At 40.2% G+C, this 23487-nt stretch overlaps 1 protein-coding gene and 1 non-coding gene across 4 annotated transcripts in view; both read left to right on the top strand.

Moving 5' to 3' along the window:
- The first annotated feature begins 424 nt into the window (after positions 1-424).
- The window catches only part of LOC108665013 (kielin/chordin-like protein), a 37332-nt gene continuing 14269 nt past the window's right edge, over positions 425-23487 (top strand). The window contains exons 1-15 of one of the 3 annotated variants that reach the window (XM_018151725.2): positions 425-575; positions 3686-3811; positions 4715-4828; positions 5645-5719; positions 6031-6180; positions 7583-7729; positions 13465-13617; positions 14671-14793; positions 16712-16852; positions 16984-17094; positions 17994-18116; positions 18873-19253; positions 20136-20240; positions 21591-21767; positions 22371-22481. In XM_018151725.2, the coding sequence (XP_018007214.1) occupies positions 515-575; positions 3686-3811; positions 4715-4828; positions 5645-5719; positions 6031-6180; positions 7583-7729; positions 13465-13617; positions 14671-14793; positions 16712-16852; positions 16984-17094; positions 17994-18116; positions 18873-19253; positions 20136-20240; positions 21591-21767; positions 22371-22481 (2098 nt within the window). In that variant the 5' untranslated portion in view covers positions 425-514. Of the gene's footprint in view, positions 576-3685; positions 3812-4714; positions 4829-5644; positions 5720-6030; positions 6181-7582; positions 7730-13464; positions 13618-14670; positions 14803-16711; positions 16853-16983; positions 17095-17993; positions 18117-18872; positions 19254-20135; positions 20241-21590; positions 21768-22370; positions 22482-23487 lie in introns of all 3 variants that reach the window. The other 2 variants (XM_018151724.2, XM_047883545.1) reach the window with 2 other exon arrangements.
- Positions 5078-5150, top strand: Trnak-uuu. The gene has a single exon. It is a non-coding gene; the product is annotated as a tRNA-Lys (tRNA).

The following is a 23487-nucleotide window of genomic DNA, read 5'->3' as shown; positions in this document are numbered from 1 at the left end:
TCCGGTATTTAACACGTATGTTAGCTAGCAAACAGAACCAAAGTCGCCCTGCGTGGCCAACCGACCATATTTACATAGACGAATTCGTCCTTCTTTGGACTTCCCTGATGCATGTGATGTACGTCACGGGAATTTCACAGACTGTTGATATGTCCATGCGCATTAAATTGCAGTTCCGAGTACAACTGCGCCACATGTAAACTCCAACCTCATCGTCGGAATTTTCACTGTTCCCTTTACCACGTTTTACTGGTTTTCACTTTCAGAGCTGTTAAACAGTTAGGTACCAATTAAACTCAGTTTAGGCAAGGGGCTTTATGGACTAGTTTCCAGTGCTCCTATAAGAATAAATAAGAAAGAAATAACCTCATCGTCGCACAAGAGATTAGTTTCATTACAACCCAGCCGCGTATATATAAAGCTCCGAGGAACGGCAACCGGCAGACAGACGCTGACTCTCGTGCGAGTCACACGTGTGTTGCTGATTCCCGGGAAAAACTTGAGGACGTTCGTAATGCGTTTGTTATTTGCAATATTTGGGCTTTGTGCTCTTGTACTTTTCGCTGAAGCAACAGGTATGAATTGCTTATTCATTTCGTTCATTATTTTACTAGATGGTATAAATAATTAATCTGAATAGTGTCCAAACTTTGCTTTTATTACTGTCTTTGAATAATTAAGCTCGTTTACTAAATGATTAATTCATCTATGTTCCAACATTCGTTCTCTAAAATAACTATTATGCTTATCTTAACCTTCCATTTTTTTATAAGTCAGGACACACCATTATAGCAAACTAATCCTATTTCGTTACCAACAAGTACCAATTTCTAGCAGGTTACTAGCAGAAAACAACTTTGTTGTTGACACTAACATTAGTTCAGAAGAAAACTAACGAATCCACCCTTAGTTTTACCGCCTAATTCACTGCGAATTAAGTCAGTGAAATGAGCTCCAAACAGCTATATTTCAGCCCAGGCTGTAATCCCTAAAACCTTGGCGTCTGCATAAAAATAATGGTGAATTGTAAGGGTTCGTATCTGCGATCAGAGGTTTAGTCGCGTGTGAAAATGTGCTTATTTTTATTTGAATGTATGGATTCTGATGTTAGTTACTGATTTCCGTACGTAAAATTTATTCCGACCCCGCTTGAGCAATCCTAGAGTTCATCAGCGTACGAGACCGTAGGCCGTGCATGCTAATGTTGAAGAATAAGCTGAACAACATATATGAAACAAAGGATGCTGGTAGGTGTCCTATCATAGCGTGTATACTATACGCTTCAATATAATATAGCTTATAAAACGGCTTCAATAAGCTTCAAGTTTTTTCACCTTACTAGCCGAAGCTATTGTCGACCAATGACAAGTCGTTGTCTGCTGCAAACCTTTGCTGTTGTCACAGGATGCTGTTGTTTTCTCTTCTTTGTGATGGTAGCAAAGGCAAGCAGTAACATGAACGTCTCAGGCATGCAGTGGCATTTCCTTGGAGATAATAATAAAAAATCCCAGCTTTAATTTCGCCCAACGTCCAGTTCACAGCTTTAATTTCGTCCAACGTCCAGTTCACAGCTTTAATTTCGTCCAACGTCCAGTTCACAGCTTTAATTTTGTCCAACGTCAAGTAATAGGATTTTTTCTTCACTATGTTTATGCACGAGGTTGGAGGCGTGGCCGGTGAAGCAAATGTTGTGGTCGCTCGAGTCGAGCCAAAGCACGAACAGAGACGCTTTTGTGCCGCGTATGCCCGCTTAGCAACACGTGACCTTCGTGCCCCGTGTTCCTTGTATAGAAGATGAGATGCAGCGACCCTGTAGCATCAACTTAGCTGTCCTCTACCCGCCCGCTGAACCCTTCCCGTCCCCCGTTGAACCCTTCCATCCCCCGTTGAACCCTTTACCAACTCTGTTGAACCCTCCACCTCCCACATTGAACCCTCCACCTCCCACATTGAACCCTTCACCTACCACATTGAACCCTTCGCCGCCCCTGTTGAACCCTTCAGCCCCCTCCTCGTATGGTTCAGTGACTCTGTTCCTTGTGATGCACCCATCATGCATTTTAATTGGCCATTCATAGGAAAACATGTAAACCCTTGATTGAAGAACGATATTATGACTAAGAATCAATTTTAACACAAACCACAATCAGCACCTTTAATTAATTACGCTTCATCCTGATCGTATTTGAGATAATCAATCGGAAACCTGTATTTATTAATACTTCATCAAACTAAAACGCCATGTAAAAAATTTTTATGGAGGACCTTTAGGTTCATACAGGGCAGAAGAAGCAGACGCGGTGTTGAGGTGCTTATTAACCCGTTTCTGGAATAGGTACAAAAACATCTTTTAGAAAACGAATCTAGATAACAAATCTTTATAATGAAGATTTATTCATATGACAAATAATCTGATGAAACTACTAACTAATAATCTATTCTTACCAAATTATTGGCTGTTCTGCATCTTAGCTGACAGACAAACGGCAAATAATCGACGAGCTCACACGGATAAACTGTGTCTTCTAAGTCGGCTCAGAAGTGGTGCGGGACGCAGCGCTTTAACAGCGGACTATCTTTCGCTCCATATTAATATTGTACGTTTCTTTCTTATAATTTTCACATCTTTATTTACTTTAATCTTGAATAAATCCAAAATTAGATTGTTCTACCCATGACTAATAAATTTTAGCTTTAGAACAGCGTTCAACATCTTCGCATCTGAAAAAAAACTGACTGAACAGTGTACATCATAAAGCTCAATGGAGCCTCTTCTTTTGGAAAGCCCAAATCTGAGCATAAGTTAACGGTTCTTTCTATTTCTTGGTAGCAGAACCACGGGTGCACTTCAATTTTTATTTTACTCAACTTACTGAACTTGAAGTAGGAACAGAACTTCATTTTTCCAATGAAACTTCGGCGGTGTATAATGGAGAGAAGAGCTCAGTTACAACTTTTTAATCCTCTGCCGTCGTATGTCACTCTCCGGGAACATAACTTTCAAATTGAATTATACGGAAACTATTGAATGCAGCAACCTGAGGACGTTAGTACGAGCAGAAATCATTTTAAAGTTGTCATATGTGGCGGCAACCATCAGTGCAAGTCACTAGAACGTATCCTTTTTGGGAAGTTGGCTTGAGACAATATTGCTCCGGTTACTCATGTGAGGCTGGAGAGGGTTAAGGTGTTGATCAGTCAAATTTTTTACGTAGCACAGAGTTATCTGTTAAAATTTTTATTTACAGCGAAGGTAATGAGTGGAATTCGTTTACATTTACCTTTAGAACTCTGATTTATTTTATTCGTACCTGTGACATTTTTGGGGGTTGTCAACCGCACTTCGGCTAATTTCTACCCTAAGGCCAACGACAAAAACTTACCTGCACCGATTTGTTTACCCTCATTTCCGAGTCGTTTATACATGCCGATACAGATAATTTTCTTCTTCAAGAGCAACAAACACATTAGAACTTTTTACAAAATAATGGCAAACTTCCGGCGAAACGTTCCAGGAGAATCTATATCATCCTCAATCTCGAATCATCTTTAATCTTTGATAATCTTTACCGAACAATTCACCTATAATTAGTTAAAGTTATTTACGGGGCGGCTATGGCATTTGCCTCAAAGCCTCTAAGACATTTTATTTTTGCCTCATAGCACGAATTTCCTTCCGTTACAGGGCCAGTCGAAAGCGCCGGCCCTAGACCTGCTACGTGCACGGACGGCTCTTCGTGGTTCGATGGCTGCAACAACTGCTGGTGCATGGGAGGAGCGACTGCCTGCAGCTTGAAGTTTTGTCCTGATGGTCAGTCCGCAGTCCACTTACTCTTCCTTTCAATTAAACGTGACCTTCTTATTATTTTAACTCGATTTTCCTCTCTTTTCTAATTGATATTCAAATCAGTTTCACTTAATCTTTGAAGTCATTTTACTGGTGATTTCATCACTTCTCCTTTATCTTATCACTGTTATCTGAGCCGTTTTCACTTCCACTCAATCGTCCTTCAGCGTCCTCCTTGAACCCCTGCATACATAATTAGCTTTAAAAGAATCTAAATAGTAAGAATGGCCGTGACTTGGATTCTGTGACCGCAACTATGAGGTTACCGGCAGACCGGAGTAGAAATTTGTTGAAAATTGAAGTCTTCTACATTCGTAATTTGGGAACTCGTTCCTTCCCCTAGGGTTGGCATCACGACAACACTGACTCTACAATCGATAAACTCGTTTACTGTATAAACTAAGGTTAACCTTACAGTTACTGACGGAATACCAGTATGTAATACAAGGATAATATCTAAATTATTCCGGAAATGGTTTAAATAGTGTTTCGCTAGATTGTCTTAAGTATTTAAATCTAATTTAATAAGTACACCGCAAGATTCGTTTGTAATATTGATGCACTGGAATGTAATCTGTAATTTCCTCGTCGTCATGCTTCATCTCCAGACCAACTTGAAGTATGTTTTTATTTCAAATAAGTATTAAAAACTCGGATAATGCTAAAGTGAATTCAATTGAAAAATAATTCAATTCTACTATGCTTCTTTTACTACTTCATTTACTTACTCTACTACTTGATTTATTATACCGAAGTTTGATCCGTAGTTCGAACCAAAACCTACATCCCGTCTATCAATTTAATTAAAATTTCAGCATCAGAAAACGTACATGAGCTGTGAGCAATTTTCTTACATTTTCCTCGCAGGGACCAAAAAGCCCCCTACGTGCGTGGACGGCAGCCGGTGGATGATGGACAACTGCAACTGGTGCAGCTGCAGCAGCGGGACACCTGTCTGCACGAAGAGAGCCTGTCTGCCTGGTCAGTATCATTTTAGGTATCACTCTAATCAATAATCATTTTCTCAATTACTGCTGCCTGGCGCATTAATTGCGGTGTGTTAATTGCCTGGGGCCATACTTTCAAAACTGGCTAAGTGAACGTAAGTACTTACGCTCTATTTTCTTGTCTATGATTGGTGGATTTTGCTTGAAAGGCCGTCAATGATTGGCTGATGAACTTACGATCTCTTAACTTTTTTTTGAAAGTATAGGCCCTGGTGCGTAAATGGTTCGGCTAGCTCAGTCGGTAGAGCACGAGACTTTTAATCTTCGGGTCGCGGGTTCGAGTCCCACGTTAGACGCCAAAGTGTTGTCACTTGTCAGGTCGCTTGTTCGGGTTTGGTTCAGTAACTTCGCACAGGGAACAACAGAAAAGTCTTTATTCAGATTCAGATTTACGCGTACAACACAAGAAATATCGCGACAAGAGCAGCATTCAGCCGGCGAGAAATCTGCTAAAATTAATAATAATATAGAGGGAAAATTTGATCCGAAACTAGTATACATTCTGAATCTAAGATGAAAAGTTACACTGGATCCTACTTGGATACATCATACATGGCTAGTGCTAGATATGCGGAAAAACACAAATATATACATAAAATGAGTAAGAATTTGTTCGACTAGTGATGCGCATTTTGACTTTCTGTTGGCCATCCTTAGTCCTGACCGAGTTAGGCCGGCAAAAATGAGTATTACTGGATACTATTTTCGCTCTCTGCTTTGGGTAAGAATTTGTCATTTTTTGGGCAAAATTATCCATAAAGTTTTTGAGTGTAGTTTCATTTTATTGCAGCCTGGGCCGCGTCGTCCTCGTCCAATTCAGATCGGAGCCTCGATGCTTCAGACACGAATGCTGTTAGGACTGATGGTGAGTCTATACAATATAATTTAAATGAACTATCCAGCTTTATTGCTATACAATAATAATTTAAGAACCATGCATTAATTGACTCTGAAAGTAATTAGTCAATATTTCTCATAGGAAGCGTAATTCTCGGTGGTAGTTTATTCATTAAAATAAGTTTAAAACTTCTTAACTGGGGTCGTAACTTCATTGGTCAATCACTGACAGCTCTTCAAGCTAAAGCCATTTACGTACACGATAAATTGACCGCTACGCGTACACAGGCATGTTTTAACAGTGAGCGTTTTTGCGATAAACATGTTACGCTGTTTCAGCTGCAGCAGGCGACGCCGTTTCAGCTGCAGCAGGCGAAACAGACGAGCCAGAGTGTGAAGGTACTGAAGGTCGCTGGCGCGTAGGGTGCAACTGGTGCCGCTGCAATGAAAAAGGTTTCACCGTCTGCACCAAACGTCTGTGTCATCCCGGTGAGTGGTGTGATATGGTGAGTGGTGTGATGTGGTGAGTGGTGTGATATGGTGAGTGGTGTGATATGGTGAGTGGTGTGATGGTGTCGTGATATGGTGAGGGGTGTCGTGATATGGTGAGGGGTGTCGTGATATGGTGAGGGGTGTCGTGATATTGTGAGTGGTGTGATAGGGTGAGTGGTGTCGTGATATGGTGAGTGGTGTCGTGATATGGTGAGTGGTGTCGTGATATGGTGAGTGGTGTCGTGATATGGTGAGTGGTGTCGTGATATGATGAGTGGTGTCTTGATATGATGAGTGGTGTCATGATATGGTGAGTGGTGTCGTGATATGGTGAGTGGTGTCATGATGTGGTGAGTGGTGTCATGATATGGCGAGTTGTGTCATGATAGGGTGAGTGGTGTCATGATATGGCGAGTTGTGTCATGATAGGGTGAGTGGTGTCTTGGAACATAAATACAGGAAGGATCATTCCATTCACTAAGTACGTTCTATTAATTCTCAATACTTTTAGTTCTTCCTGCGTGTAGACTTTTAATTTCATTCAACAGTTTGTGTGTTGTACGTCTAGCGCCTCATAATGAGTCGTTGTTCTCTGTATGTATTGTATCATATGTAGCAATCATCGGTATAAGTAATGACCAGCTATTAAGAATTAGATTGTGTCACATGTTCTTATTCCAACTCCATCGTTCATGGTCTTATAGTTCGTCGCTATTGTTTCAATAAATTGTCTTCAGTGATGCAGAATAATTCACACCCTTCAATTTATATGCACTACTTCACATGCGGATTCATATAAAGTGTAAAATTCCACAACGCGCGTTCTATGTCTGAGGTTAGCATACTATAACTTAGGTTGTATACTTGGCGTTAACATACCAAAACGAACGGTGTATGCTTGTTAACATACCACAACCTACTTTGTATGCCTGGCGTTAACATACTAAACCTTAGGTTGTATGCCTGGCGTTAGCATACTAAACCTTAGGTTGTATGCCTGGCGTTAGCATACCATAACGTACGATGAATGCCATGTCGTTAGCATGCCATAACGTATGGTGTTTTGCTTGGCGTTAGCATACCCTAACGCACGCTGTATGCCTGTCGTTAGCATACCATAACGTACGCTGTATGCCTGTCGTTAGCATACCATAACGTCGCTTATGCCTGTCGTTAGCATACCATAACGTACGCTGTATGCTTGTTAGCATACCATAACGTACGGTATATCATTGTTAACATACCATAACGTACGGTGTATCATTGTTAACATATCATAACGTACGGTGTATCATTGTTAACATATCATAACGTACGGTGTATCATTGTTAACATATCATAACGTACGGTATATCATTGTTAACATACCATAACGTTCGTTATTTTTATGATGTTGCAGCGCTGCTGGAACGTCTAGCCGACACGCCTGTGTGCGAGGGAAATGCTCGCTGGCGCGACGACTGCAACTGGTGCAGCTGCACCGCTACTGGTATTGCCGCCTGCACACTCAAGGGCTGTATTTCAATGCTGCCGCCTCGTCCCGCTGGTAATTGAAGATTGCCGTTCAATTCTTGCGAGCATGCATAAAACGCTTGCGAGTATGCATAAAACGCTTGCGAGCATGCATAAAACGCTTGCGATCATGCATAAAACGCTTGCGAGCATGCATAATTTTATATTATAAATATACAGGTGTTGGTTAAGTTGTACATATGCGGTTCAAAAAGGGTAATGCTTTTTTTTACTGTTGTCCTCTACTCCGATGAAACCTCATTGGTTATTTTATGCCTAACGTCATTTCCTTTTATAATAAAATTCTGATGGATTTTGTTTCGATAATTTAATTACTTTATATAGGATGGTTATTATTAATTACTTAATGCTTGGAAACTGTTCAAGACGCATATCGTCTTTCATCTCTTTCACCTTGTACTTTATCTTCAGTAAATTAGATTCATCTTTATATTGAAATATTCGATAAAAAAACATCTTTCCTTTACAAAATCATTTCGTATTAATACTGCAGGTAGAATCCAATTCGCAATTTAGGGGAAATAATTTTTAGGGTAATCTATTCTCAGTTCAGGGAAATAATAATCCATCACGAATTATATAATTGCACACAACAGTTAAACATTGGGACTCCCGAAGCTCCCCCACCCAAGTATAATAATGTAGGTCCGCTTCCTGTTGAGTTCGCGTCACTCGTCATCTCGATGTCCCGTTTTAAAAACGAGCTTTGAGCAATAATAATTTAGACTAAAGTGAGGCTTGCAAACAAAGGTTCATTATAAAAATATAACTCAGTACTCACTGCAGTGAGTGACAGAGTGCGCATTTTCTCGTGCGTGAAAACTTGAGGTCACGGACGGATGGACAGACGGACGGACAGATGGAAAGACGGACGGACAGATGGAAAGACGGACGGACAGATGGAAAGACGGACGGACAGATGGACAGATGGACGGACGAACGGACAGACGGACGGACAGATGGACAGACGGACAGATGGACAGACAGACCGACAGACAGACGGACATAGCGAGCACAATAGTGCATTTTTTCCATAAATAAGAAAATGCGCTAAAAATGCCATATGTAATGAAACCATTTTTTAATTCTTGGCTAATACGTTCTAAACGCTTTGATTGAAAATTTCCTACCTGCCATCATTACGCGGGCGACTCTTAAGATTGGAATTTTTTCGCGTGTATCTAAAATCAAGGTAAATATCTAACGTTTAATTCCTGTTTTTCTATAAGGAACAAAAAGCAATGACCGCTCACATAAGTGTATAATTGTTCGTCAATTGAATATTGAAATACACATTTATTGATGACTGCGTAAGTATTGACACAAAGGCCCTCCTCAACTAAAATAATTGCAGGAATAACTCGAAATTGAAATCACAAATCGTAAACGGATGTACTCGTCTGATAATTACAGCACTGTTATTAACCCCTCATCTACGGATGCATTTATCATCTCTAATGATATTCGTACCAAAATGCCTGGTTAATAGAGTTGTTGTCCGTTGCATGAACAATAAATATTGCTGTAACGTACACACTCAGCTTTATAATTTTCTCCTCCGAAATTCAATGTCATTCTTGGGACTGATTGCGAGCCATTGTTACCTTATACATTTGCGCCTCTGAACTTGGCGCTCGCAGAGATACTGCATAGAATATTATAGAATATTAGTTGTGCTTCGATATGTGCACACAAGGATGCTGATGGAGACAGTAATGGGTGAGTGCAGAGATACTGATGATAGTTGATGATACTGATTATAGCACCCTGAGATACTGATGATGATAGTTGATGATACTGATGATAGCACCCTGAGATACTGATGATGATAGTTGATGTGTTTTGCATGCAAGCATGCGTGTGCAACCGTTGAGCTACTTGGATATGCTCACGACCCTTGCATAGCTAAGTTCGAGGCCAAGACTCCATTAACAGTTGACAAACAACCAAGCTCACGCTGGAGCCAAACTGAGCTTGAGGAAAGATCTGGTCCATGGATCCAGAACTGTAAATTCTTTTGAAATTCTAAAATATTAACATCTGTGGTTACTAAATCTGCTCGATTGAGTTTTCCTGCATGAATGAAACGGACTTTGCTTCCAGCATGCACTTTCTCTCTAATTTTCAACGAAAATCTTAAATATATTTTACTCCGCTCTCAAGTATCGTTGAGTACTGGGGAATCGCGTCCAAAAATCGTTTAATCTTTTATCAACCTGGAGCTCTAAATGAACTATATATTTCGGACTGACACTGCTATAAATTTTACCGTCTCTAAATTGCAGAAGGTATACTTGGAAGCCAAAAACACATAAAGCAAATCTAATGTTGGAACAAATCTGGATTTAATAAGAGCAGTTTTTTTCGTTGAGAAAATCAAATTTTAGGCATTATGACCGGCTGAATGTCTAACTACATAAATTTCACACTACATAAATTTCACAACCATGAGACGTCTTTGAGATTTCAGAAAATAAGATCAACGAAACTATAGTTTCAGGGTCGATGGTTTTACGCTGAAGAGAAAATTTATTTGATTGATGCACATTAGAGGATATTGTCTTCCATTCTAGACAGTGTTTCACACTGAGATTCATTCCAGGCATATTTTGCAACCCAAAGCTTCTTCGGAAATATCTTGCTAGATACTATAGCAGGAGTAACTGTTTCCAAGGAATCCAACACTTTATAAAGCTGAGACAATACTTTTCTCTTCGCTAGACACACCGCAGTGACATGACTCACTCTGGGTACACACATCGTGTCTGACGCCGGATAATACCGATAACCCAAATCCTTCTCACTGCTAAAAAAAAGGTAGATCGGTAAATTTTATCTGGAGGGCAGCGTTGTTGGAAACTTGATTACGTAAAGTGAAACTACCATCAGCCATTTTGGAAACCGTCCAATGGTACATCTACAACAGACCCTCGTCATATATACCTGCGAAAAATAATTTTTCAACGTACATATTTTCCTGTAGGACACGAGAGCAGACGTCCTCGGGATATCGTTTGACATGAATGGTTAACGCTAAAATTAAGAACAAATGAGGAACATGGTAAACCTAAAACCAGCGAAGTATGTCTGTAAGCTTAAAGGTTATTGTAGGATTCTCTCTACACAATTTGAAAACTGTTTCTATCATATCAGCTTGATTATTAAATTAAATCATTAGAAATGCCGATTTGATGTCGGGCACTACCAGGCTTGTTTAAAAAGTTTACACCTTGAAACGCTGCCTCGTTAAGAAACTAAGAATCCGCAATTTTCAGACTGCCATTTAATACAGGTCTAATCTTGTGTGACCTGAGCCTCCACTCGAATAACCGGGGGGTGTGGTACCCAAATCTGATCATCCACATCAGTTTCCTCTAGCGGTTGTTCCTCAAGAACCATCAGCAATCTGCTTAGCGAACACCTCACCCTAGACCTCGCGCATGCCGGTTTTGTCGAGCCGCTCGATCACTCTCCTAAGAACAGCCCTAGGAACTTCAAAGTTTGATTTTACGCCTCAATTTTATAAGGCCACCACGGTATTTCACGATAACATTTACCACCCTCTGAATCAAATGATTTTTCAAATTATCTGGATGAGAAGCATCGCAATTGGCAAATTCATTACTAGTCTCGGTAATTCTCAACGAATAAAATTTTAAGAAGATTGCACAGGTTGACCTTAATTTTTCTGCCTTATGCGATGCGAGCAATCGGATCTCGGCAACTGCAAACGGGATCCAAAACACAATTAATGACAAAGAGACTGAATGCTCTGATAAAACGCTGGAAACCTTCCTAAGAGAATCTACGCTGCGAAATCTTTCAAAAACTGCAATCCATTAATCCCCATTAAACCCTCAAGTGCTGCGGTGTCGCTCCTATTGGTAAATGAACTATCAGCCAAAGGTGCGATATGAGAAATTTGCTCGCTAACTAACTAAGCTTCCTAACGAAGGTCACTATTTAACTAACTAAGCTTCATAGCAAAGGTCACTAACTAACTTTAAGCTTCATAGCAAAGGTCAACTTGAACTCTTCAGTGACAAAATTGGCAACTGCATGGATACGACCTCCAGTATCCTCCAAATCAAAACGAAAACAAGTTTCTGAGAACTTCCTAACCCTACATCAGAGGAATGTATTTAAAACGAAGTCCTATTCATTGAGTAGACATCATGGGGCAAACGGGCAATTTAAACACAGTTACAAATGAAAACACAGTTACAAAAATTCCAAATTTTTTCGTAAGTTGTAAAGATGATATATTAATAATTTGACTATGCTGAAGATCCGCGATCCCGTCTCGTAATACGAAACCTTCGACAAGCGTAAGTACAATAATGACATGAACAGACATTAATTTTACAACCTTTTATCATGTAGTTACCTACAATCAAGTGGCTGACAGCTATCAGGTCTTTCTGTGCGAATATCATTTATGATGGTTCAAGAATTCGTAATAATGGCTTACATGAAATTAAATTCAGCAACAAAAAAAACATTTCATATCCCTACCGACTTGAAATTTTCCATGAACGTCAAATGAGAGGTGCTTAAATGTTCCGCATATTGTTAGGAAATTTGTTCAGGTGACATTTAATTCAATTTTGTGAAGAAAATTGTGTGATATTTACATGATTTATCCACTGCAGAATAAGCGATACGCATGTAAGACAAAAAGTGGTCCAATAACCTATAGAATATAAATCATATTGGTCATGTTGATAACTCATTCGTATGCAACTAACCATATATTCTGTTATCTTATTCTAACCATATATATGAACTAAATACTCATGCTTGCTCTAACCAAGTGAGTAAAACCAAACCATGGCCCGTCCCATGTAGGACGAAAACGTTCTACACCAAAAACAATTTTCCATATTCAATGATTTTTAATTCAATCTATAAGAGCAGAATTTTTACGAGTACTTCCTAACCCGATTTCGTCTCTGACAATAAAATATGCTGCTTATTTCTTCGTTTAATTTGTTTGACTACGTTCCTGATCGTAATCCGATTTACAACTAAATTAAAAAACAATTCCATCTTACCATATTGAACAATAGTTTTTAATTTGCCGTGTCCGCTCAGCTTTAAATGACATTTCTGCCATGTTGAATTGCCGTGACTAAGAACGACGTTTCACGCGCTCGTTGTCTGTAATCGAAAGTATTTACGATGCTTTTTCTTATGTCTGTTCATAGCGATCACATTAGACACAACAGCTACAGATACGTCTTCAAGTTTTACGCACGTCGTAGATATTTCTATTGTAAAATACTCATTATTATTCAGTAGGACTTGAGGACGTCAGTGTACATTAGTGAGTTTATTGTTCAGTGGGACTTGTGGCTGTCAGTGAACATCAGAGAGTTTATTGTTCAGTGGTCCCACTGAACTTATTGTTCAGTGGGACTTAAGGGTGTCAGTGTATATCAGTTCAGTGTACATCAGAGCGTATTAGTTATTGCAATCATGAAATATCTTTGTACTAAAATGCCTTTACATGTGTGACAACCTTTTAACAATTTCAACAAACGTTCCTCGTTGTCAAATGTTACAAATGATAATTTTACTCTTCTTCCAATCACTATGGTTCTTTCCGTTACCAGCGACCATCACCAGCAGGCTTGGAGGCTCCCCAGCAGCAGAGGACAACCCGACGTGTGAAGGTTACTCATTTTTAACAGCTGCAAATGTTAATTTCACTCTTCTTCCAATTACTATGGTTCTTTCCGTTGCCAGCGGTCATCACCAGCAGTTCTGAAGACTCCCCAGCAGCAGACGACGACCCGACGTGTGAAGTGACGCAGCCAACAGACCGGTGGCGCGAAGACTGCAACTGGTGCCGCTGTCTGCACGGCCGCGGCGCCTGCACCAAGCGAGGCTGTCCCCCAGGCGAGTTGTGGTGGTGACAAACTTAAGAGTCATGCTACTTGGTTAATTAATATACGTAGTGACTTTATTACATGTAGCTGCTTTTTTACACGTTGCTGCTTTATTACACGTAGCTGCTATATTCCGTATATGTAGATGCTTTATTACTAAATTATTTATTATGGCCATTATTTATTATTATACGTAGCAGCTTTATTACACGTAGCTGTTTTATTACTCGTAGCAGCTTTATTGCATGTAGCTGCTTTATTACTCGTAGCTGCCTTATTACTCGTAGCAGCTTTATTACACGTAGCTGTTTTATTACTCGTAGCAGCTTTATTACACGTAGCTGCTTTATTACTCGTAGCTGCTTTATTGCACGTAGCTGCTTTATTACATGTAGCCGCTTTATTACACGTAGCCGCTTTATTACACGTAGCCGCTTTATTACACGTAGCCGCCAGTTTTTAGTTATGATTGGTGGGTTTAGCTTGGAAAGCCGTCGGTGAATGTCTGACGTAGTTGGAAGCTCTTGAATATTTTCTAAAGTACGCCCCTGGGTATATAAAATTGTTCTCGATAGTTCAGATCGGAATATATTTTTGCGGATGATACGCGCGTGTGTAAATAAACTTTAGTGGTATTTAAAATTCAAGTCGACTGTTTGGTGAAAATTAGTACTAGTATGGTTTTTATAGTAGACTGATTTTGAAAATTGATCTGAGCACGGATAACAAATTACGTTTCATCTCTTGTTGTTCGAATTGCATTCCTATCGGCAAGGCAAATACTTTATTATTGTCACTTCGAAAATCGAATAGAAAACCTATAATCAGTTAATTTTTTAGTGAAGGAGTAAACATTTTCTCGAAACAATTTGCGTTATATCGGTGTTGCCGTTACAAACCGCATGAAAAATCGTGTATTTTTAATTTTTCTCTTGACCTCTATCATCTTCATTCTGGATAATTTTAAGTCTCATCTGCAAACAGCCAGAATAATTGTGTTTCTATATATTTATCTCAAAATTTACCTTCTAATCTTGACAACTATTGGGACATGTCATGGCAGGACTGAGAGATCGACTGTCCAGCACCCCAGAGTGCGAGGGCGGCGCCCGCTGGAAGGTTGACGACTGCAACTGGTGCTCCTGCAGCGACGGCAGGGCTGTCTGCACCACCAGGGCCTGTCTCGGTGGGGACGGTGAGCCAATGGTTGTAGGTGGTGGCCACTGTAGCGCAGTGGTGGCCACTGTAGTGTAGTGGTGGCCACTGTATAGTAGTATAGTAGTAAGTGGTGGCCACTGCACTGACGGTGAGCCAATAGTGGTGGCCAGTGTAGTGTAGTGGTGGCCACTGTATAGTAGTATATTAGTAAATGGTGGCCACTGTATAGTAGTGCAGTAGTAAGTGGTGGCCACTGCACTGCTGGTGATCCAATAGTAGCAGCCAGTGTAGTGTAGTGGCGGCCACTGTAGTGTAGTGCTGGCCACTGTAGCATAGTGCTGGCCACTGTAGTGTAGTGGTGGCCACTGTTGCGTAGTGTTGGCCACTGTAGCGTAGCGCCGGCCACTGTAGCGGTGGTGGCCACTGTAGTGTAGTGGTGGCCACTGTAGTGTAGTGGTGGCCACTGTAGTGTAGTGGTGGCCACTGTTGCGTAGTGGTGGCCACTGTAGCGTAGCGGCGGCCACTGTAGCGGTGGTGGCCTCTGTAGCGTAGTGGTGGCCACTGTATAGTAGTATAGTAGTAAATGGTGGCCACTGCACTGACGGTGAGCCAATAGTGGTGGCCACTGTGGTGTTGCGGTGGCCACTGTAGCGTAGTGTTGGCCACTGTAGCATAGTGGTGGCCACTGTAGCGCAGTGGTGGCCACTGTAGCGCAGTGGTAGCCACTGTAGCGTAGTGGTAGTCACTGTAGCGTAGTGGTGGCCACTGTAGCGTAGTGGTGGCCACTGTAGCGCAGTGATGGCCACTGTAGCGCAGTGGTGGCCACTGTAGCGTATTGGTGGCCACTGTAGCGTATTAGTGGCCACTGTAGCGTAGTGGTGGCCACTGTAGCGTAGTGGTACCACTGTAGCGTAGTGGTGGCCACTGTAGCGTAGTGGTGGCCACTGTAGCGTAGTGGCGGCCACTGTAGCGCAGTGGTGGCCACTGTAGCGCAGTGGTAGCCACTGTAGCGCAGTGGTAGTGACACCGAGATGTAAGGAGCCAGCCATCCATGCGTATGAACCTTGTTAAGCTGTGTTCATTTGTCTATGTGGGCAGCGTCAAGGGTGATGCTGTCAGCATAGCCCTGGGTTAGTGTTTCTAAACAAACTCTGGGTTTCATGTTTCGAAGGGATCTTTTAAGTTCAGTGAGAGTCAGGCTGTATTTGTTGGTTCGCTTGGAGACTCTGCGCAGAACTTGAGAAACTTCGTGCGCTTCAGGCATTTCGTGTTTCTTTTTTTTATTCATGAGACTTAAATTGAGGCCCTCTAGGCATCTAGTTATTTTCGCTTTTAGTATTCTCCAGGCTTCTAGTAGTTTTAGAGATAAGTACTCCTACAATTGTTGTTCCTTTGGACTCGTAGTATAATTCAAGTATATTTATCAACGTACTAAAAGAAATTCAGTTGCTCCGTCATTTTGTTGGCAAGATTTTGCAACTACAGCACAAGTTTTACTGCAACGTTTTTCTTTCATCTGAATCGCCTGTCATCATAGAAGCGCATGATAACCAAGAAGATTTATGTGTTTGTCATAATTTTCTGCATAAATCAATTCAGACTAATTTCAAGTAAGTAAAACTAAAACCGATTACATTTTTATCTTCCCATTTCACTTTCTATTTGGATTTTCCGATCAGCTTTGAAATATTCTATTTCAAATAAAAACGCTTTATGCATTTCATTTCAGAAAACATGAAAAAAACAATCGTCACGTGCGAATGTGCATCATTTATTGCCTTGTCTGTTTTCCGCTCTACCCACAGCTTCGGAATTGCCGGTGACCCATTTCAAATTCTAAATACGGTATTTGGTACGTGTTATACGAGAATTAGCTGCAGAGAAACAATTTTCACGTGCAAACGTTTATCATTTATTGCCTCGTCTGTTTTCCGCTCTACCTACAGCTGCGGATTTGCCAGCGACCTCCGAAGAAGGAGCGAAATACGAACCCGATTGCGTGGGCACCTCAACGTGGACCGAGAGCTGCAACAACTGCCACTGTGCAAACGGCGTCAAGGCTTGCACCCTCAAAGGCTGCCTTACTGGTGAGGCTTTAAATTCAACATATTGATTAAAATTTTGACTATAAATTCTTGGATTATATAAACGCACGTTGGTTCGAGATCACGCACAGTCAGTCGTGCACTAATATACTTGCCATGCGTTGTTCGAGCAGAAGTGGAAGACACGTGTCAAGAGGGTGCGGTCTGGAAGAAGGACTGCAACTGGTGCTCTTGCACAAACAACAGACCGGTGTGCAGTAGGCGTCTCTGCCCCACGAAACCAGGTGAATAAATTATCCTTAGTGATGATCGATTATTGATTATGCCTACATTTGGGTTATAGAAAATAAAACTTCATTGAAAACAAAAATCCTGATGACGTGGACATACTTGTAGATTACCTCGCGGATCGAACAGAATCAAAGAAGACTTAATTTGTTTTCATGTTTAACAATTTGAATAGGGCAAAATTAGAATCCAACGAAATTTTTAACATTAATAGCGATTCTCAGTTGGAAAAAATCCCCAAACAATTCGTATGAAGTGAATGTCTCAGCCAGTCAAAGTTAGGTTAAGTAGATTTTGGTTTAGGAGGCGCTGCAAATGGTATAATTTAAAGACATGCGTGATAGAGATTCGTTTTTCACAAATCCATTTTTTGTAAGTTGGGCTGCATCATAAGTTTTGTGCTTGAAAAGGACAATTACCTTTCAATATTCTTCATTGACCATTTTTATTGCTATCGATCGAATTTTTTTTTTTTTTTTTTTTTTTTGCTATGTAGGTACGTAGGTACACTTTCGAAGTCAGTCAGATAATCAACTCTTTATGAATGTTTGAAGATAAAATAATGCTTAACTATCTGAAAAAGAAACGTCATTAAAAATCTTTGGAATTGAACCATCGACACACATTTTTCGACCCCATAGTATTATGTTACTGAATACATGTCGTGTAATTGCAGAAACTTGCATTTTTTCACGAGGCCGTTTAACCTATGTAGCAATTTTCATTTCTATGTTCATCTATTTTATCATCAGCTGGAAAGGATGAGTCCGGACTGACTAATAAAAATGCTACTACCTACCGCGCATGTCCAATTTCAGTCTTAGGCACACATAAAATGGAATGATTTTTAATGTTTTAATTTGATTAATCTCCTTTTATATTGTTTCGTCCCCAGCCGGAGAGAATGAAGGTCTGACGGAAGTTGCGTGTCTCGAAGGCTCCACATGGAAGGATGACTGCAACACTTGTACCTGCACCAACGGTCACGCTATATGTACCCTCAGGGCTTGTATTGGACGTAAGTAACCAATACAGCAAATTAAATGTTTGTTATATAGTTTATAGTGTTTTTATATGTGTTGAAGAAACAGTATTGTTGATGTAAATGTTTTTTTTCGGAGACAATACTTACAATGCCGTCGCTTGAGGATAGTATCTTGATCAAAAATTGTATTTGGAATCGTGAGGCAATGCAAAATGGAGTTCGAGCAAAAAATTAGATTTGATATTAATTCCCAATTTGATACTCTTAAAATCATAACAGAAACCTTAAAACTTATGTTAAATTAATTTAATATATATTTCTTAATTTAACGTGACATTAGCTCAGAGCTATTGTGATTGCATAATAGACGATTTGATTAAAGAAATGTCAAGTCTCGGCGCCAGTATCGCATGCCACTCAATAATGTGAAAGCGTGCTGGTGAGTTTGAAACATGACGATGTTGTTTTATGACGTCATTCGAACCCTTGTCCACAATAACAACCATATCGGGAAATTTACTGCATCTGAAATTTTATTTTTAGTGTTGGAATCAAGTGGCATCGCAAAACGTTAAAGAGCATACAAATCTAGTTGACCTGATTTCAGTTACAGAGTTTTTTAGAATATGGAATACAAGTTGATTTAAGATCAACTAGACCAAGGTCTATTTTACTCAAGTTATTTACTAACTTACATTACTCAATAAGATGTACTGCGGTTTCAAAGAGGTGCAGGCGCATGTCTAACTAGTAAACTTAATCAAGTTTAACTCGGCGATTTTATCGCAGCTTTTCGAAGACCCGCCGTTATACCAGACCCTCGACAACCCCAGATCGAGGAGAGATCTCAGACCGAGGATAGACCCGCGGTTATACCAGACCCAAGACGACCTCAGATCGAGGAGAGACCTCAGACCGAGTATAGACCCGCGGTTATACCAGACCCAAGACGACCTCAGATCGAGGAGAGACCTCAGAATGAGGATAGACCCGCGGTTATACCAGACCCAAGACGACCTCAAGTACAGCCACGGCCCAGCACTGGCGTGGATGTGCCCAGAGATGATCGGGACTGCGTACCTGGGTCCCGGTTTTCGGTGGACGGTTGCAACTGGTGTACCTGCACCGAGAGAGGACTCGGTGTCTGCACCCTCATGGCATGCTTCAAAAGTCAGTTTCAGGGCCTTGTGTTTTAGGCTTAATTGACTCAAAAAATCTTGTTAAGTCAGTCCGAGTCATAAGGTCAAAAAGTGAGTTATAAGGTCGAAAAGGCTCTGAGTCATAAGGTCAAAAGTCAGTGTCAGGGCCTTGCGTTTTAGGCTTAATTGACTCAAAAAATCTTGTTAACCCTCTACCGCCTGACAAGAGTAACCGGAACTCTGCAGTAACCGGAGCCACTGTCATAAGCCTACTTACCAAAAAGGAGACGTTCTAGTGAGCGCAAAATGACTTGCACTGATGGTTGCCGCCACGTACGACAACTTTAAAATGTTCTCTCTTGCGTACAAACGTCCTCAGGTTGCTACACTCAATAGTTTACTTATGATTTGAGTTGAAAGTTATGTTCCCGGAGAGTGACATACGTCGGTAGAGGGTTAAGTTGATAAACATGCAGGATGATTGTGACCTTGTTAGACTTGAAATAAATAAATAATAAGCTACGCTATTTCATAAATTTGAATTTTTTGATGCTATAGGGGGTTTCACGTGCGCATTCATGCTACGTTTGGTCTGAAAATGTCCATTTCACATCTTTTTAAATCAGAACCAATTACATTTTCCAAATTTAGCCTCCAGCTGTTTATGTATTGTACATGAATTGTCATGATTTAGCAGTAAGTTGTAAGAAGCTTTGAATCTACGGAAATTTCCCATCAGAAAACACATTTGCCATTTGTTACATAGCAATGTGTCCACAGAAATTAAACCGTAGTAATAAATTATAACTTATAATAATTTTATAATAAATCAATAAATAATATATAATAATTAAATATCATACGAAACCATAACATGTATATATCATGATGCTGACCAGTTTCTGTTTACTAGGAATGGACATTGTGTGTGAGGAGGGCGCGCGGTGGAAGCAAGGGTGCAACTGGTGCAGCTGTGTGGGCGGGAGAGCTGCGTGTACAGAGATGGCCTGTTTTGATGGTACGTCCTGGGGCCACACTTTCAAAACTCGCTAAGTGAACGTAAGTACTTACGCTCTATTTTCTTGTCTATGATTGGTGGATTTTGCTTGAAAAGCCGTCAATGATTGACTGATGAACTTACGATCTCTTAACTTTTTTTGAAAGTATGGGCCCTGGTAACTTGTGATTCTCGCTACTAGCATGATAAATTACCATGTTGATAAGCTACTTTGGTGACAGATTACCATTTGGACAGGTTACCATTGTGATAAGTTACCATGATGATGTTACCTTTGTGATGTTACCACGATGATGTTACCTTAGTGACAGGTTACCGTTTTGATATGTTACCGTTTTGACGAGTTACCATGGTGATGTAACCTTGGTGATAGGTTTCCATGGTGATGTTGCACTGAAATGATGATGACATCATTTGATGTCATCATCATGGTATTTGATGACATCAAATACCATGATAACAGGGTATCAAGAGAAGCAAGTTAACATGGGCAACAGGTTTACTATGGTCCTATTCTCGATAATCTCATCAAATATCAATTCAATCAATTCATACCACATAAATGGCAGTTTTTCACAACATTAATTGCAGTAATCGCATTACTAATTTTTTTAAACATTTTCGCAGAGTGTTGGGAAAATGAAGCGCATTCAATATCTTGGCAGCCATTTTATATTAACTGCAATCCTGCTTTATGTCCCACGAAAACATCTTTTAAGTTGATTGATTTCACTTATGAAAGACGGAACTAAGTTATTGTTGATAATAATAAAAGCCTCATTAAAGCTTGTGCGTGAGCAACATATAACAATGGGACGAAAGAACCGGTTCCCTAACTTCTTGGAGAAAGTACTCTTTATGTTTCATAATAATTGTTATCCTAATTTCATTAAGCTTTGATCATGATAGCAATTACAATATTCATCCTCTCTGCTAAAAGTAAAAATAGCAACGCGTTTCTTCGAAAGCTCACCTTGTTTTTTTAAATCCGTTCCGACAATTCGCAACCGAATTGAAGCCTTTGCCTACGGATCCTCAACGCTATTAGTACACAATGGCCTTGGACCGAACAGCCCCTTCAGTAAAGAGAGGGTTAAATCAGCGAGGGTTAAATCAATTTCAATCAATCAATAAACAAATTAAAATCAGAGGGTTAAATCAATTGCTACTGAATTCAGCCCCAAATAACAAACTATTTTGGCAGATGTTCTGACTTCTCCCCTGCCTGGCGCGACGGTGCTGGAAGATGGTACTCTGGAAGGCACCCAATCAATCAATAAACAAATTAAAATCAGAGGGTTAAATCAATTGCTGCTGAATTCAGCCCCAAATATCATACAATTTTGGCAGATGTTCTGACTTCGCCTCTGCCTGGCGCGACGGTACTGGAAGACGGTACTCTGGAAGGCACTCCCGCCAGTGTGCAGTGCAAGTCTGGGTCCCGCTGGACGCACCAGTGCAACAAGTGCGAGTGCAATGACGACCAGACCTCTGTCTGCACCAACGACCCTGTCTGTGACCCTGAGAGTATGTCTTGAATACTTTATATTGTATCTTTAGGGAATAGTTACTGTATGGGATATTTACAGTATGGAGGCTTAAATCTAATCTACTAATTAACTACTGTACTGTATGGGATAGTTGCTGTATTGCTGCTTTCACAGTATGGAACGGTTGCTGTGCGTGATAGTTACTGTGTGGGATAGTTACTGTATGGAATAATTGCTGTATGGAATATTTACAGTATGGAATGGTTACTGTCTGGGATAGTTGCCGTATGGGATAGTTACTGTGTGGGATAGTTGCTGCAGGGAAAATTTACTAGCTATGCATGTGGCGCTGAAAATTTGCCTGAATTTCTTCTTTTGTAGATGCAAATAGTAGCTACTATCCCATTCGTGTATTTTTTTAAATCATCTTTGAGTTCGCTTCAGATTAGACGGATTTTTAGTATCGGAGAGGAGAGTAAACATGATTTGGGTTAGCGAAGAATTACTAGACTAAGTGAATTACTATTTTTTTAGTTATTTATTTTTCCTATGCTCTGAACTGCCTTTCTTACGGCCCATGACGTGGAATTCGACTTGTGATAATAAGAATTAAGCATTCAAAATTTACATGGGTTTTCAGAGTCTGAAGAAAATGATACATGTGAGGAAGGGGCCGAGTGGAAGCAGGACTGCAACGTGTGTCAGTGTGGGGGCGACGGCAGGCCTGTCTGCACCACCAGAAAGTGCTCCGGTAACAACTCTGCTTTAGCGTCAGCATGACGAATGACGTCTTCTTTTAAAATTCTATGCATGTAAATTTATCTTTCCTGCAATTAACAAATGAATTTATTCGCGTTTTATCACCAAGTAAATACTCAGTTGGATGTCTTGTACACTGATATCATAAAAATGTAAATTCGCTTAATTTACTGAAAAGCCATTATGTTCGAACGTAGCTTATGTTCGTATAGAGCAGCTTTCTAATAAATATTTCTCGGCTGCAAATCCTGCAATTCTAGATTAAATGTTCATTCCATATAAAAACTAACTTACAGCACTCTGATAAGCATGGACTTGGAAACTCACCTTTTAGTTAATTAAATTATACGAAGCTAACAGCGATTGATCTCGCATCAAAATGATACAAATGTCTTAAATGCGAGATGTTCCCACTTGATTAAATGAAACAAAAGCTTACGAGTAATCTAGATTTACACGGTTGGACGGATAATTTCGGTTCGTAAAATTATTAACCAATAAATAAGGCCTCGTGACACTTGCAGTCGCATGGTGCTAAGGATAACAAGGGTGCCACATTACACCGTGCAGTGCCACATTTTGCCGCGCGGTGCCACTTAACGCCACATGTTGTTATCACGGCACTTTATTTCGATCTGATTTGATCCCATTTAAACACTCCACATCTTTTATTAAATTAATTCTCTGTGCATGCCGCTTGTCAACTCTGCATGAAATTCATCTGGAGCCAAGTTGACTACTCAAACAAAAATTCGTCAGTCTTTGCAGCGCCTCTGTAGCATGATTGATACAATTATTATTGGGCCCGCCTAGTCTGTCTCTGCCGTTCCTTTCTTTTTTTCTAATTCGAGATGAATGTGTTCATAAAGTCACATAACTACTTAACTCGTTTTAGGTGGATTTTTAATGTTAATATATGTTTTTGCATAAAAATATAAATTATATTGGACTTGATTAATCAGTTGAATAAAGGCTCCTAAAAGTCAAACTACTAATTT

This window comes from Hyalella azteca, unplaced genomic scaffold (assembly GCF_000764305.2).
Source record: "Hyalella azteca isolate HAZT.00-mixed unplaced genomic scaffold, Hazt_2.0.2 contig13225, whole genome shotgun sequence".
NCBI classification, from domain to species: Eukaryota; Metazoa; Arthropoda; class Malacostraca; order Amphipoda; family Hyalellidae; genus Hyalella; species Hyalella azteca.
The sequence above is the reverse complement of the archived record's forward strand: the minus strand, read 5'-3'. Positions and strand labels throughout refer to the sequence as shown.